This window comes from Dryobates pubescens, chromosome 21 (genome assembly GCF_014839835.1).
Source record: "Dryobates pubescens isolate bDryPub1 chromosome 21, bDryPub1.pri, whole genome shotgun sequence".
Lineage (NCBI taxonomy): Eukaryota > Metazoa > Chordata > Aves > Piciformes > Picidae > Dryobates > Dryobates pubescens.
The window spans coordinates 11,723,736-11,738,622 of record NC_071632.1 but is presented as its reverse complement, the minus strand read 5'-3'; the positions used below and the strand labels follow the sequence as shown (position 1 = coordinate 11,738,622).

General features: G+C 42.0%; 2 protein-coding genes across 7 annotated transcripts in view; one reads left to right on the top strand and one right to left on the bottom strand.

Moving 5' to 3' along the window:
* WAC (WW domain containing adaptor with coiled-coil) overlaps nucleotides 1–8,349 on the bottom strand; it is a 52,178-nt gene extending 43,829 nt beyond the window's left edge. The window contains exons 1-3 of one of the 4 annotated variants that reach the window (XM_054171211.1): nucleotides 7,880–8,349; nucleotides 7,706–7,742; nucleotides 6,044–6,239 (exon numbers count right to left, since the gene is read on the bottom strand). In XM_054171211.1, the coding sequence (XP_054027186.1) occupies nucleotides 6,044–6,239; nucleotides 7,706–7,742; nucleotides 7,880–7,910 (264 nt within the window). In that variant the 5' untranslated portion in view covers nucleotides 7,911–8,349. Of the gene's footprint in view, nucleotides 1–6,043; nucleotides 6,240–7,336; nucleotides 7,588–7,705; nucleotides 7,743–7,879 lie in introns of those variants that run through there. The other 3 variants (XM_054171210.1, XM_054171213.1, XM_054171212.1) reach the window with 3 other exon arrangements.
* A 157-nt stretch (nucleotides 8,350–8,506) lies between these two features.
* On the top strand, nucleotides 8,507–10,330 carry LOC104298493 (microtubule nucleation factor SSNA1). 3 transcript variants are annotated; one of them, XM_054171216.1, is made up of 2 exons: nucleotides 8,507–8,632; nucleotides 9,763–10,330. In XM_054171216.1, the coding sequence occupies exon 2, from the start codon at nucleotides 9,832–9,834 to the stop codon at nucleotides 10,174–10,176; it is 345 nt and encodes a 114-aa protein (XP_054027191.1). In that variant the 5' UTR covers nucleotides 8,507–8,632; nucleotides 9,763–9,831; the 3' UTR covers nucleotides 10,177–10,330. The 3 variants fall into 3 exon arrangements, with proteins under 3 accessions (XP_054027191.1, XP_054027189.1, XP_054027192.1); XM_054171214.1 differs by lacking the exon at nucleotides 8,507–8,632 and adding an exon at nucleotides 8,671–8,776; XM_054171217.1 differs by lacking the exon at nucleotides 8,507–8,632 and adding an exon at nucleotides 8,702–8,772.
* Nucleotides 10,331–14,887: the final 4,557 nt, after the last annotated feature.

Here is a 14,887-nt window from a genome sequence, read left to right as displayed (position 1 = left end):
CAGTAACTATAAATGTTAATCTATAATTGTAAGGTTACACTTTGTACATACAACTGCAGGCAGACAGCTCTGATTCCAGGAGAGGGATAAAACTTAGCAACAATTTGGTAAGCCACAATTGCTCTGGTTAGGATTTCTGTAATAAGCTGAAGTACTGAAGGGATACAGGTTCAAGACAAAACCTAGACATGAATTTGCTGTATGATTAGACTAGTGCTTTCAACTGGAAAACCACACTATCTCAGAGAAAAAGAAGCCTGCAAAAAAAACGTGTAAAACATGCAAAAGCAGCTCAGAACTAAACAAGCCAAATATTACTGGGATAAAGGAACAGCTACAGAACTTATATGCTTTTTCTAGAGTAGTTATATCATTAAAAGCCAAAAGTCTGTTAAAGGTCTCCAAGAAAGAAACCAGTATCTTCAAATATTGCAATTAATGCAGGGAACATTTGTAGTCAAGTACCATAAAGTTTGGTGACTTCTTCATAATTCAAGAGAAAACATTAAGAGGATAACAATCTTACTCAACATAAATGCACTTCGTTCCAAGCACTACATTTAAAATGATTGATTTTTATGCTATGACAAACTACTGACAAACCATAAGCAAAGAGAAGCATGAGTGCTGAAAACTGCCTTTCATTGCTGGCACTTTTTTTCCTTACTGAAGATCTATATAAAGAAAAACCCTCTGTGCTTTCAGAGGTCTTCCCCTGGAACTGCCTATGAAATTGCACAAAAGCCTGACTCCATAAACAAGCATAGTTAACGCTACAAGTTGGGTGCCATTAAATTACTATTTTCCACAGCAAAGTTATTACAGCATCATCTCCTCTCAGAAAAAACAGAGGCAAAGCTTTCTCTTCCAAGTTTTAATGGTACTTGGCTTACTCAATACTTTATACAGAATAGGTAGAAAAAGCAAGGAAAACAAATGCAGTTTCAATAAACAGTGTTTCTCTTCTTAGAAAGCTGCCCTATCCCAACACTGGTTGAGAAACTAACTTTCATGTCAGGCCAGAGAATACAGAGTAACCCTAGTACAAAAAGCTACATAATTTACAAACCACTGTCTTTACTATAGCCTAGTAGGAGGCAATTCATCAGACAGTAACAGTTTTGACTGCTTTTTTTTGACACCTTCAGATAAGAAACCCAAAAGTACAAGTTTAATAGGCAGCATATTCCATTTCTTCAAAGTCAGAGGCTAGAAGCATGTTAAGAAAGCATAATGCTAAGTAATAATCATTCCCTTATGGGAATCTATCCAGTATCTTCCAAAACACAGAACAAGCTTACCTACCCAAGCTTACCAGGTATAGCTGGTAGACTGACTTGAACATTACACTTAAAATCCAAAACCTACGTTTGGGAGTTCTTGAAACACTTACAGTAACATGGTAAACTCTGAAATCTAAAAATTACATACATGTTACATCCTTTACCATCATTCCATGAACACATACTTCCAAATTTCTTTTCTATTAAAGATCCCCAACAGCAGAGTAAAAAAATATAAATAGTTGCACAACTGATCCCATAAAATCTCACTTCAGAAATATTGTCAAGTATACCATATAAATGTAGAGCTACTTTCTATCTAAAACTCCTAAACTTGTAAGTAAACTTAAAATTAATCCCTTACTGAAGGTAGCAGCGCCAGTGAAAGTTGAGAGAAAGCTTTAAATCAAAACAAATAGCAGAGTGAATTGCCTCTTTTACACTTGGATGTTAGAGAGGAGGCAGTCTGATCTATTCTCATTCTGATTAACTCTTCTCATCCCCCGTTTTGCTCACAGAGAGTGAGGAAATGGTTTTCATAGTTATGAATAATTACTTTAACAGCAGTTAACAATAAATAGATAGAAGCTGGGATAGATTCTTTCTCAGCCCTCTGCTATGCTTCATTACTCTGACTTCCCCTTTCCACCTACTTTGCAATTTCCTCTTTCCAATGCACATTGTTCAGGCAGCTTCCACTCTCTTGTACCTGCCCTAACGCCCCGTTTATTTCTGCCTGCTGGTCAACGATCAGGCTAATTTAATCAGCAGTTAGCCTCTTCTCCTCCTCTACTGAGAGGGCTGCTAAGAGAGGAAATAAAAGGCAGCAGTCTGCTTCTGGCTCTTCACTGTCCCTTTATTATGAGGACTCTGACCTCCTTCAGGAGCCTCTTCATGACAGAAGCTCCCACCACTACTTCAACAAAACTAAGAACTCATGATTCAAACTACTACACTCAGTCTCTAATAGCAGTAGAAATCTGAATCTTAGAATTGTATTACAGTCAGTAACAGTGGTCATTGTCAGCCCTCTGCCAATTAAAAAAAATATACAGAAGAAATATTCATGAAAGTTCAGTTGTATTTTGGAATTAAAATATCACAAGTTAGAATCAAACCTCGTGAAAATAGTATAAATAGCACAAGATACAGCAAAATAATTAATGATGGGTATATTCATGCTCTCCAATTGTTAACAATTTAATAAGAGTATGGGATGAAGCAAGCATACAATTTTAAAGTCTCTTAACAATAAGCATAGAAAACCCTGGGTGTTTTGCTCCACAGGAAACAGCTGAGTACAGGTGGCTGAACTGAACGACGTTCTACTTAGTCTATTATTCTGCTCCCTACATTTAAGTAGAAAGAAATGTCCTTTTCCCTGCACCTTGCAGTTTTTACTCCTAAATAATACATGTGTCTCCCTTACATCATTCCCAAAGCTACTCTCTTTGTTGGCTTTGTTTCCTGCGTATCAATATCACCTCATTTATGCATTTAAGTAGAGTTACAAGGATCATCTATGCTCTGTCCATTCTCAAGCATGAGAATCCTCAAATCTTTGTGCTTCCCTTTTTTCTTTAATAGAAACACTTTTGCACATCTACAAGGCCCTCCATAGTCCTATTCCCTGTAAACAATGCTAGCTTTAAGTCCCTATTTGTTACTGTTATGGAACTTCACACTTGAGTTGGTCTCCTAAGACCCCCTAATCTCTTCAAACTCCACGCCTGCCTATGGCAGCTGACCTATAAATAAGAGATGCACTGAGGGGGGCAGCTGAAAGCAAGCACAAAGTTACTGAACTTTTATGATATGCTGGATGTACAGACACTCTCTGGAAACCAGGGATCTGACAAAAACTTGCGAGTGCTTTACTATGTTCAGTGCAAGGTAAACCTGAAGTCTCTCTCCAGAGAAGTGGTTGTGTGTACAGTCTCTTTCCACACAAACCATGCAGCAAGCAACTTTGAAAAATGCTTTGTTTGCAGTCTTGTCAGTCTGGAGAGCTCACCCATAGCATACATTTTAAAACCTTAACTGAAAGCAACTAAATTTCTTACCATGGATTACAGCTCTACAAACCCAAGTATTACAAAAATAAGTTGTAACAAGAAGTATCTTTCTACAGGTACCAAAGGTATTGACAGGGGGAAGGTTTGAACATTTTTGAGTTATTGATTATCAATTTCATTATAGCTCAGACATTTTATACATGTACACTTATATGACATTTAGCCAGTCATCTTCCCCACAAAAAAGAGTCATGACTAAACGAGTCCCAAGTATCAGCACACTACATCAGAGAATCTTTCTGTTTGACTTCAGAGCAAAAGTCACTAAAGAGATATATAGAAGTGACCTTTTAAACACTAGCTTGAAAGAGAGAGATTTGATTAACTCTGCCTTATGCTCAGTATACTACCCTAAATTTTTGTTCTGACTTTGTTTTCTAAGGGATGAAATTGTTTGGGAATTTAATGCAGTTTGAGGAAATAAATACTTGAGATTTTTCAATGAGGCTTGTTTTGTTATATTCAGCTAGATCAGACGAAAACCATAGTACCCTTCTAACAGCTGCAAATCAAGCACCACTGATTCTAAAATCATGACATCTACAGCAATTAAGAAAAACAAACAAACCAGCCAACTTTTTGTTCCCTTCAGAAGAATGTAAAAAGGAAAAAAAGAAAGAAAAAGGAAGCCAGGGTTTCAATGAAAACCTTCAGCATTATCTTTAAATGACTTCCCCCCCCGCCGCTGTATATAACAGCAAAGCTAGGGAATACCCTACCTCTAAAAGTATTTCAGTGATTCAACAGCCAGAGAATATGGCAAAATATTACGTCTTTAGCCTATTAACTAGATGCCAGTGTCCATAATACCACAGCATTTCACCTATATTCTAACACCTACCTTCAATTCACACTGAAAGAAAAATCTGGTAAATCAAAGACAAAAGTTGATACTCTCCTGTTTACATCTGCTCAGCTCTACTTTACTACAGACAAGAGACAGGATTTAACACACCTTTGGTTGTTTTGAAACTGCAGCCAAACCAAGTGTATTAACACAACCATCCCCCCCCATTTAACTTCCATTAAATAGTACAAATGTTCATTTTCTTAAATTAGTATTTCCCTCAGAATTTTGAGGACTACTTCCTTCTTCCAGTCTGTTATTATATGATGTGCACAGGAGCACTTTTAGACCAGAATAAATGACATTTTGTACTGTGTTATCAGTCTGGGGAAGGAGCAAGTACAGTGGGATAGTGTTCCTTCCTCTCAAACTACCAATCATTTTCCTTCATCATTACTGTAAACATCCATGCTTCAGGTCAATCCTCAACTACTAAATCCAACTGGGCTCACTGAGAACACTAGAATGTCTTTCCTATCTTAAGGCAAATTCCAGCACACAACTAAGCAAATACACTTCCTATATAGAGCCTCATCTTCCAGATGTTTTCATACATGCAGAACTCCATTAAATGTAGCTCCACTAAAGCAGAATTCCTGGTTGTAGCAAAACTAAACTGAATTGCAAGGGTATGCAGGATGAGTATCTCTGGACAGGTAAAGAGAAGATAAAAGAGAACAGCTGTGTCCTGAAAACTACAACAGAACAGCAGCCTACTAGGTTTGCATATGCATTTAATTCTGAGATTACTTTAAGATATGATCAGACATATTGAAGATCAGTGCACTAATAAAAGATGCACGATTTTATAACCCATCTACACAAAGATGAATGGTATGCAGTGCCTCTGCATTAATGGAAAGAAAAAAATAAAGAGAACTTCTAACAACATGAGTACTGTAAACACATTTGTGGTGTGGAACTAGTATTTTCTAAAAGACACTTAAAAGATATTTATTTTATTGCAGCTATCACAACAAGTGAAAATAGTGCTGCAAGGAAAGCATTTGTACATCACAAGTTAACTTTACGTAGAACAAAGAAGCACTGATTAAAAGCTTTAAGTTCTCTACTGAATACTTCATGTCTTCATACAAAGACCAAACAGTACTTACAAAACAGAGAACTTTCTTCCAAATTCACTCAGTAACTGGAATTTTCTAAAATAGAACTGTTACCATTTTTCATTAAATGGAAAACACTACTCTAGGAAGCAGTGGTAGAAAATAGCATTAGCTCAAAAATACCGGGGATATTACTACTGTCTATAATATACTGTAAATACAAAGGAGGCTGCTTTGGCTGTGAATATTTTTCTCTAAGATCCTGCCACAAAAGGCTATAGTAAGCACTTCTTATAATTTTCTGATTAAAGAGTTCTGCACAGCAGCTAAATGTGAAGAAGCTTTTCTTCAGTTCTTCTGGGGTTTAGTCTATGAAGCACCTAACTACAATACACCAAGTTATGGAAAAAACAGTCTCTAAAAGAGCTACTACATACTACTAGTAAAAATTCCAGAATGCTATTTCCAGTTATCAAGTGTTGCAGTATGTCTAAAGTGAGACACACCAGTTGTAAGAATAAGAAAAGTTTATTTAATATTTGTGGTTATAAGGAAAAATACCATACCTGTAGAGTTAAAAAAATTAATAGGTGTTACAATGCCTGCATAATTGCTTCCAATGAAACTTCCAATTTTCATTTAACTGCAGTCTTCAAAGCATGGTAAAAAGCACATTTAGTCTAACACTCTCACCACCTGAGTGATAACTGCTAAATTGTAGTATTTATGAGAAATTAGTGATTGCTTAAATAAAAATGATTAAAGATAACTCACCACCATCCCTCTCTCTAACTCTGTGTGTATGCACACTTTTTGCTTTACTGTGCCCTGTGTTGTCACCATATTTGTTTTCAGGGCTATCAGAGCGCCGTAACATTTTATTTGGTGGTGAAGGATCTGTGGTGTCTCGCATCTTGTCATGACGGTGATCACCACCACCGGGGTGACTCTTGGATGAATACTTAAGAGCCTGTAACAGATCACAACAAAATAGGCATTTATATTAGCTACAAAGTTACAAAACTCATGTTAAAATGTTCTTTCTAAATATTAGATCACTTTCCAGAACACTTTTTAATTAATTTTCATGTCTTATTTAAAAAAAACAAAACACAGCACTAGCCTAATTTTAACTGCCTACATTAAAGCAGCAAGTTCTGTAATTGGAACTCAAACCACTTTCTCCCACCATTACCTCCAATGTAACATTTGCTGGTAAGAAAAAAATGCTTTCTCTGTCTTTTCACTGACAGACTACACACTCTCAGGAGTAAATGGGCCAAAGTACCCCTGGACTTCTGGAAGAAGCACAAGTCTCCACTTGCTATTAATATAAAGAGAAATTACACTGGAAATGTAAATTTTGAGTATGTCCTTTAGATTTTAGCCAAGGCCACTCAGTTTTACCGCTGCCTTGAACTTCTGAAATGCTTTTTCAATACTACCAACCCTGTAGCAGAGGTAGTAAAAACAAAGAAGAATTTTAGGGGCCCAAAATATGTAACACCTGCACATGTTCACTGTGAAGTATTCATTTCATACTATCAATTTTGAAATATTTATCAAAACCTACATATTTTGCCTCACTTTAACCAGCTTTATTCTGCAGTGTGAGCTTCCAAGGGGCAAGTGTTTACACTTACATGAACTGTCACTGACAGCTGCCTTGGACTGTCAGTTTACACTTCAGTGATGTAAATACAGAGAAATGTAAGAAACCAGTTAAATTCGTGCCCCGAGGTGAGTAGTATCACAATATGTAACATTCCCCAGACTGACACCTTGAAAACAGGATTTTTCACTAGACACAGGAGTGGTCTACAGTGTCCACCTTATAGGAAATTAGGTTATTGTCAGCAGCTTAAAGATTTGATGGTTTTTGAACATGCCTAGCAGCTGGCAAGTGCAGAAATTAAGCCTTACTGGCAACCCCAGTTATTCAGGGTCTAAAACCATACCCTGCTCAGATTACAGTCCACAGCAGCAGTTTTGGGGAGAAGAAAGGACTTGGAGAAGGGGGTGGGGGAAGAACAAGATGTCTTTTGTTTTTAAAAGGAAAACACTCACCTCCCCCTGGATCTCCACTCCACGCCAAGTGACCCCGGGTCGCTCTCCCGCCCCTCGTACGGTTCCCTCCCCGACAACTAGGCCCAAGCCCTACACCGGTCGCACTAGGCCTCTCTTCCTCGCTCCGGCCCCACAGGCCTCAGAAGAGCCCCAGAGTACCGTTTCCTCCGCGCGCGGCCGCCGCCGCACCCCCTTCCGCTCCCCCCGAGCCTGAAACGGCACCGAGGGCCAGGACCGAAGCGCCTATTGCACCGCGGCCTGCGGCGGCAGCCGAAGCCTCCGCTGGAGTAGCTCGCTCGCTCGCTCCCCCCCCACCCCTTCTCCTCCCCTGCTCCTCCTCCTGGGCCTAGCGGCCGGCGCTTCAGGTACCTGGTAGGGCTGCGAGTCCCCCCTGCGGTCGTGACAGCTAGAGAGAAAGCAAGAGAAAGAGAGAGACGTTAGCGAACAACCGTTACCGGCCGCCGGGGAAGGGGGCCCAAACATGGCGGAGGGGAGGGGGAGACCCCGCGGGGCCAGGGGCCAGAGAAGGAGGAAGGGATTTACCCATCACTGAGTCTCTGCTGTTTCCTCGCATACATTACCATCAATGCCCGGCCTGTGTGTGTGAGTGTGAGGGGACCAGGAGGGGACGGCCGCGGCCGGGCCACAGGCGCCGAGGGGGGAGGAGGGGGAGGCAGCGCTCCGCCTCGCCGCCGACCGGGGGCAGGGAGAGGGGAAGGGAGGGAGGGGGCGGCTCAGGCAGCTCGGCTGGGAGCAGCGCTCACGGGCCCATCTCCTCCGCCAACAGCGAGAGGAAGAGACGCCAGGAACTCGGCCCCGCGCGCGCTGAAACACTCCGGGACCACCGACTCCGTTGCCGCCACCACCACCGCTGCTGCTGCCGCCGCGGCCGCCTCCTCCCCCCGCTGCGCTCGCCGCCGCCGCCGCCGCTCCTCCAACTACATCCGGGAAACTCGAGCGACGCTGCGCTCGGTTAACGTCGGCTCTTTTCGGCTCTTTCCGACACGCTCCGTCCCCTCTGTCCCCTTTGCTCTCGGGCGACTCTGCCTTCGGGAAACATCGGCTGCCTACGCCAAGCCCAACGCCCTTCAATCCTTCCCTTCGGCAAACATCGGCTCGTTCCGTAACTCTATTGCCTCCCACCGGCCGGCCCACCTCGTCCTCCACTCCCGAACGCTACCTGTGTTCGGAGAACATCGGTTATTTCCGTAGAAGTGTTTTCACGCTCCCGTTGGGGTGGCGCCACGTTCGGAAACGTTCGGGTATTTCCGTGACCCCTCACCCAGCGGCTCTGAGGTACTGACGGTCGGAGTCGCCATCGGCCGGGCGCGCCCGGCTGATTGGCCGACGGGAGCGCGCTGCTGATAGCACCGCGCCTTGCTTCCCCCCGTGGCCGGCACGGGTCGAGGGGAGAGCCGACGGGGCGGGAACACCAGGCAGGTGGGGGCAATAGGGGGAATTGCGAGAGTAAGCGGTGGGGCGGGGGCACAGGCGCCCGACCGCGGGATAGGAAGGGGAAGATTTTCTCTTACCTACTCGCTTCTCTCTTTCCGTCCGGGAACTTGATGTAGCGGCAGGAGCCATTTTGTGTGCGTCTTGTCTTCTGCGAGGAAGCGTTCGGTGGTGAAGAGGTTGTTAAAATGTCCCTGGGGAGGCGATGGTGGCGGCCGACGCGCGGGTCAGGCCCTGTCGCCCGGCCACTGTAGCGGCCCCACGTTGTCCAGACTCGTGGTGACGGCTCCCGGCCCCCAGAGAAAAGCCGCCAAAGCTGCCGCAGCGCAGGCCTTTGAGGCAGCGAGGCGCTGGCGGCAGAGGGGCCTGGGCGCGGTGAAAATGTTACCGGGTGGGGGGCGGTGGGTGAGGGGCGCTAACGGGCACTAACGGCCGCCTCCGGCGACCAAATGCTCCTCCGCGTGTCAAATTCTAATCCCGGAGCCCCAACAGGGCCAGGTTGGTTTGCTTCAGGGGACTTCAGGCTCTGTGAATGAAGCGGGGCCTGTGCTCAGATTCTGATGAAGAGCCCCCTCATCAGAGGCCGAGTGGATGCCGCCGCTGCTGGTGCCTATCCCTGGGAAAGGTGCCCTGGGTTATTCCTGATCAAACCCTCGAAGTCTGAGGTACAAATCATCATCTATTCAGAATGGTATTAAGATACTGTGATACAAATATTTTGATACCAGAGTTAAGCGTTGTCCTGAGGGTACCCTAGGAAAGGCCGGCTTCAGTAAGGGTATAGTATAGGTGCCGAATTCTGTGCTGCCCTTTTCCTGAAAAAGGAAGGTACATGGCACAAATAAGAGAACATGTTAAGCTTACACAGAGCATCTTTCCCTGTGGCTCTGCCTCTGTTAGCATAGTGTAACTCATGGTAAGTCTTAAATAATTTTCATTTTGTTGTTGTTGTGGCTGTTGGTTTTGTGTTTTAGAGCGCAGAAGGCTGTTCCAGAGAGGGGACTAACAGGAGCAGTGGCTGAGCTCAGGAACGGGGGTGAAGGATGACTCAACAGGGAGCTGCTCTTCAAGGTTACAATAACGAACTAGTGAAATGCATTGAAGACCTCTGTATGCAAAAAGAAGAGCTGAACAAACAAATCCAGCAAGCAGAAGAGGAAAAAAATAAACTTCAGCACGAAATACAAGTCCTGAATGAAGAACTGGAGCGTGTCTGTGAAAACCTGGCCCAAAAGGTAGCTTCACGGAATGAGCTTGATAAAATTCTTGCTGAAACTGAAGCTGCTTATATGAAGATTTTGGATAGTTCTAGAACTTTACTTAACGTCCTGAAGAAGGAAGTGGGAAACTTAAAGCATACGCCAGAACTGAAAACTAATGTAACCTGAAACACTCAACTGTTTGGACTCCACAGTGCTAAAATTCCACTAGGTGAGAGATGTGGTTAGCCACAGAGCCTTACAACAACAGTATAAGCAGAGAAGGATTTTCTTCCAACCTGTTTGTATGTTGTTATTTTTAAATGCACTAGAAAAATAAAAGAAATAAAGTTTCTGGTTTACTATTTAATTGCTTAAGCACTACAAAACTATATTGCAAATAGGTAGCTGAGTGGGACGTGAGCCTGTTGGTTTTAACGTGGTGATGCTTCAGGGCTATTCTGAGAACAGGAAAAAAGAAAAATCCTGTTTTATTGGTCAACTTTGGATGGCTACCCGTGAATTCCTGTTTGAATGAAAACTAGTGGATGAAAGTAGACCAGATACTGCTACTTTATAAATGCTTAGGCTTTACTGCTGGGATGAAATAGAGTGAGCTGTTTAACCTCCTCCAGGAGTTCAGGATTTTGATGCATGCACAAAGACAGCCCCTGTTTGCAGTCACCTTTAATTATCTGGAATAATGGAGGGATAAGGTGAGGAGAACATGACTAATACAGAGCATGGAGGCTTAAAATTAAGGCTATATATGCTTCATGCAACTTAGCCTTGTTTAGAAAAGAAGCACACTACAGTGTGCCAAGGCAGGTTTTGGTGCAAGTGCATACCTGCTGTGTGAAGGGCACAGTGCTGCTGGCAGCTACACCATGTAAGCTCAGACCAACTGATCCACTTATGGGTAAGGAAAAGATTACTGTATTTCAATAGTGTGTAGAAATCCTGAAAAATTTACTGTGGATCAATTAAAAAATATTAAGAGTTAAATACGAGGCCAAAATAATTTTAGCTGAAAGCAAATAATAGAACTTCTGGAAAGTGTATTTTTAGTGTCCTTCAGTTCTATACCCATCTATCAAATAATTGTAATAAGATGTAAAGAATAGTCAACAACCTGAAATGGTGGAAAAAAAATATAAATGAAAGTAGAAAATGAGATTAGAAATAGTTTGCAGCTGTCAGGCATTCTTACAGATGAGGTTAAAATAGAACCTAGTTTAGAGATCAAGGAGGAGGTAACAGCATGGAACAAATCTCAGTTTAATCCTGTTTTCTATTTTTAGTAGTTACTAAACCTGTCTGTGTTTGTGTATGCATACACATTTTGTCTTGCTCATTCATATGTTACAGTAACTTTATTTTTAAGCTATGTCTTCTAGTCAGACCTTCATTTTATACCAATTAACTAAACTGAAAGAGGTGCAATTGTAATCTCCTTACTGTGTCTCTCAGGTGCAAGTATATAGGGCATGTGGATGTGTATAGCTTCAGTAATAGCTCTTCACCAGTATATGAAACAAACTTTATGTTCTTCTGATTGCCACATTACAGCAGGGATTAGTGTGACTGAGCTAATCAACAGTTTACGCATATAGCACTTCTACTGGCTTCCCTCCAGTAATGCTGAGGTGATAAAATTGGATCATCTCAGGAGTACTGCTGTTGTAGTACTGCATTATTCAGGACCACCTTGTTTAACACAAAAATGTAACTATTTCTCAGTAGCAAAGTGACTTGACTGGATGGTTCTCCCTTTCCTTAGTCTGGTAGTAGTAACTAATTTACATCAAAATAGGAAAGACTTAGGAAAAGTTTGGGGGTTTGGGTTTGGTTGGGTTTTTTTGGTGTGTTGGGGTTTTTTGGGTTTGGTTTTTTAATATATATATAAAGTGCAGCTTCTTGTTATCTGGAAGGGAACTTGAAAAACGACAAAATTGTATCATAGAAAGCTCATTTATAGACAACAGTACAGCTATTTTCTTGTATCATCACTCAGACAATAATAGGAAGTTTGTTTGCCTTAGACAATATTCTGCAAGTTCTGATTTATTTTTTTTTAATCTCATTTTCCTTATACAGTAAGAACACTTTGAGTTGAAAAATCAGTATGATAGTTAGACTTCTGTGATGCGTGTTTTCCAAATACAGTTATTATTCAGGGCTCCATCATATCCTGTCGGGTGTTTGAAAACAAAAATAGCAGTAATTCTTCATATGATTTGATAGTTGTTCAGTAACAGAAATCTCGCTAGAGATTTGTGCTGCATACTCTCCAACAGTAAGTGGAATTACTTGCTGTAATTGATGAACTCAAGGTGCTTGTTGCTATGGTGAAGGGAATGGATAGTTTGTCCTGGGGGAGAAGTGAAGCTGCCTTTTAAGTAGAGATTGCCCACCTGTGGAGAGATCTTTGTTAGCCTGGCTCTGGTAAAGGCTGTGAGACGATTCAAACCCAGTGTTTGTAATGGTCGTAGTTAAGAAGTCTTGTGCACTGGGGAATCACTGACCTTGCTAGAGAAGTGTAACCTGTCTCTGCTTGAAACTCGGGGAATTCTATTTTAGTGACATGCAGCATTAGATAGGGTGCCATGAGAAGGATATTTAGTTAAATCCTGATCCCTTTAGGGACTTTTCTGTGAAATCTAAAGTGTTCTTGCTTTAGATTCAAGTTGTTTAAACACTGAAAGCAGTGGCCAAACAGAAAAATAGAGATGCTCAAGTTCCACTGAAGTCCACAAGCCTGGAAGTGGTTTGTGTTCACTATGTAGTACACCAAGTTCCTGGTCAACTGCTGTCTAATCCTTCAGTCGAGTTGCAAGTTTTGTGGCTCCCCTTGGCAGTTTAAGTGATCTGCTGGTTCAGTTTGGAATGTACTTTGGGGGTTTTGTTTAGTTGGTTTTTAATGGAGTATTCCACTGAGGTCTCCTGCGGCCCCATGCATGTTGTGCATGTGAATGTATGGGTGCTCTTCAGGAATGTCAGAAACTGCCTGTACAGCAGCAATTTAACTGAAAGATTGGGATCTATGCCACGCTGGTTTTATGGTCAAAAGTGTTTTCAAATGCTGAGTATACGTTATTTATACAAGATATACAAACAAGTGCTTCTAATCAACAGATCACAAAGTGCCTTGCAGAGAATGTTAATATCTTTATCCATCTTGATAGACAGTGATACTCAGTAGTAATTTTTCCCAAATCAGGGACAGATCTGGGAATGGAGGCTTTGCTTTTTCAGCCTCAACTGAATGCTCAAACTGCTTCATGTCTGGCACTTGGCATAAACCTCCCAGATTACATGTTCTGTGCACTGGGAGCAGGGATAACATAGCTGGCTAGGTGCATACTTCTGTGTTGTTGGTCTGCATCATATGCAGCATCATGGTGATGTTTAAAAAGTATTACTCATTTTGCCACAGGTAACAGCCCTTATGACAAAGAGTATCACAACTGTGCTCACTTTCCAGACCCCTCTCTCAGTCCCTACATAGAGGTGTTTGGAATCTGATTGTAAGAGATGGGTCAGAGAAACAGAAGGAACTTCTAATGATAACTAATAATTACCTTTAACAAGCCTAACCTTGTTTGGATAGCTTGTCTTTACAGACCATGCTGGTTTGTTTTGTTTTCGTCAGGCTTCTTATTACCTTGTACTAGTCTGCATAAGACCACTGGATATTTGTACCAACACCTCTTAAGGGTTTTCTATACATGGAGGCTCCTTGATGTTTAAATGCAGGATCTGAATTCTAGTCCATGTAAAATAGCATTTTGACTAACAGCAGCAGGCTGTGGGGCAAACATATTCCACCACAGCTTGTTTAGGGTTAGTGGAAGTGACATGGCTGGTGAGGAACTGTGGAGGTACAGATGGATGGGGCTATTCTATAGAGAAAAGGAGCTGGCTCTGAATTCATTCTAATCCTGTCCTGTTTTACAAACAGATATTTCACAGTAAGGTACACTAAAGATAAACATTCTATATGCCTTTATCTGCAGAGAGGGAGGAGAGGCAATTAAAAATCTGTGTGCTGTGAAATCTCTGGGTACCAGCAGTATCTGCACAGACTTTTTATGATGTTTTAAGGAATAATTGGTTTTCCTGTGGTCTGGATTGACTGGGCACACACACAGTTTCTGAAGCAGGAGAGTAGCTCGGTTCTTTTCTTACTAAAATCCTGCTGGTTTACATAAAGGTTTCTGTTTGTGTTTACCGATAGCAAAGTCTTGGTGACAAACTGCCTCCTCGAGACCAGGATGGCAGGGCAAAGAAGGCTGTGGACTCTCGGGAGAGAGCTCATCCAGTAGCAGTACACAGCTGCTTTTCTGCCAGAAGAAATACCAGTCTGGCATGATGTTTCCCAGAATCAGGAATGTAGAGGAACAAGGAATTTTAGGACTGAAAGAGGGTCTAGAGGATTTCCTAACTTCACAATATATTTATCTCATGGAAATGAATACAGGAAAGGTAAATGGGGAGAGAACTGAAAGAGAAGGGCTTTATAGCGTTCACAGAGCTTTCTTTGGCATCTGAAAGGCCTAGAAATGCGATCACAACATCTAGCTGGAGACTAAAGTTGGGATTTCGAAGTGGAATAATTTCTCAAATTGGAGCTAAAGATAGTATTAAGTATGCTGAACAAAGGGCAAGGCAGAGGCATTTTAGTAACACTGACACTGAGTAAGGATTAGCTGCTGAGAACATCCAGAGGAGTCTTCCTGAGAGAACTGCCAGAATTGTCTGGTTTTTCAAATGTTTTCTATTAAGATGTATGAATTTAGTATCTAACATGAAAAATAATTTATCACTATAGAAATAACTAAATCCTGAGCAAAATGAAGATGAATTTATTTTTGCCATTCCACAGTTACTATCAACAAAT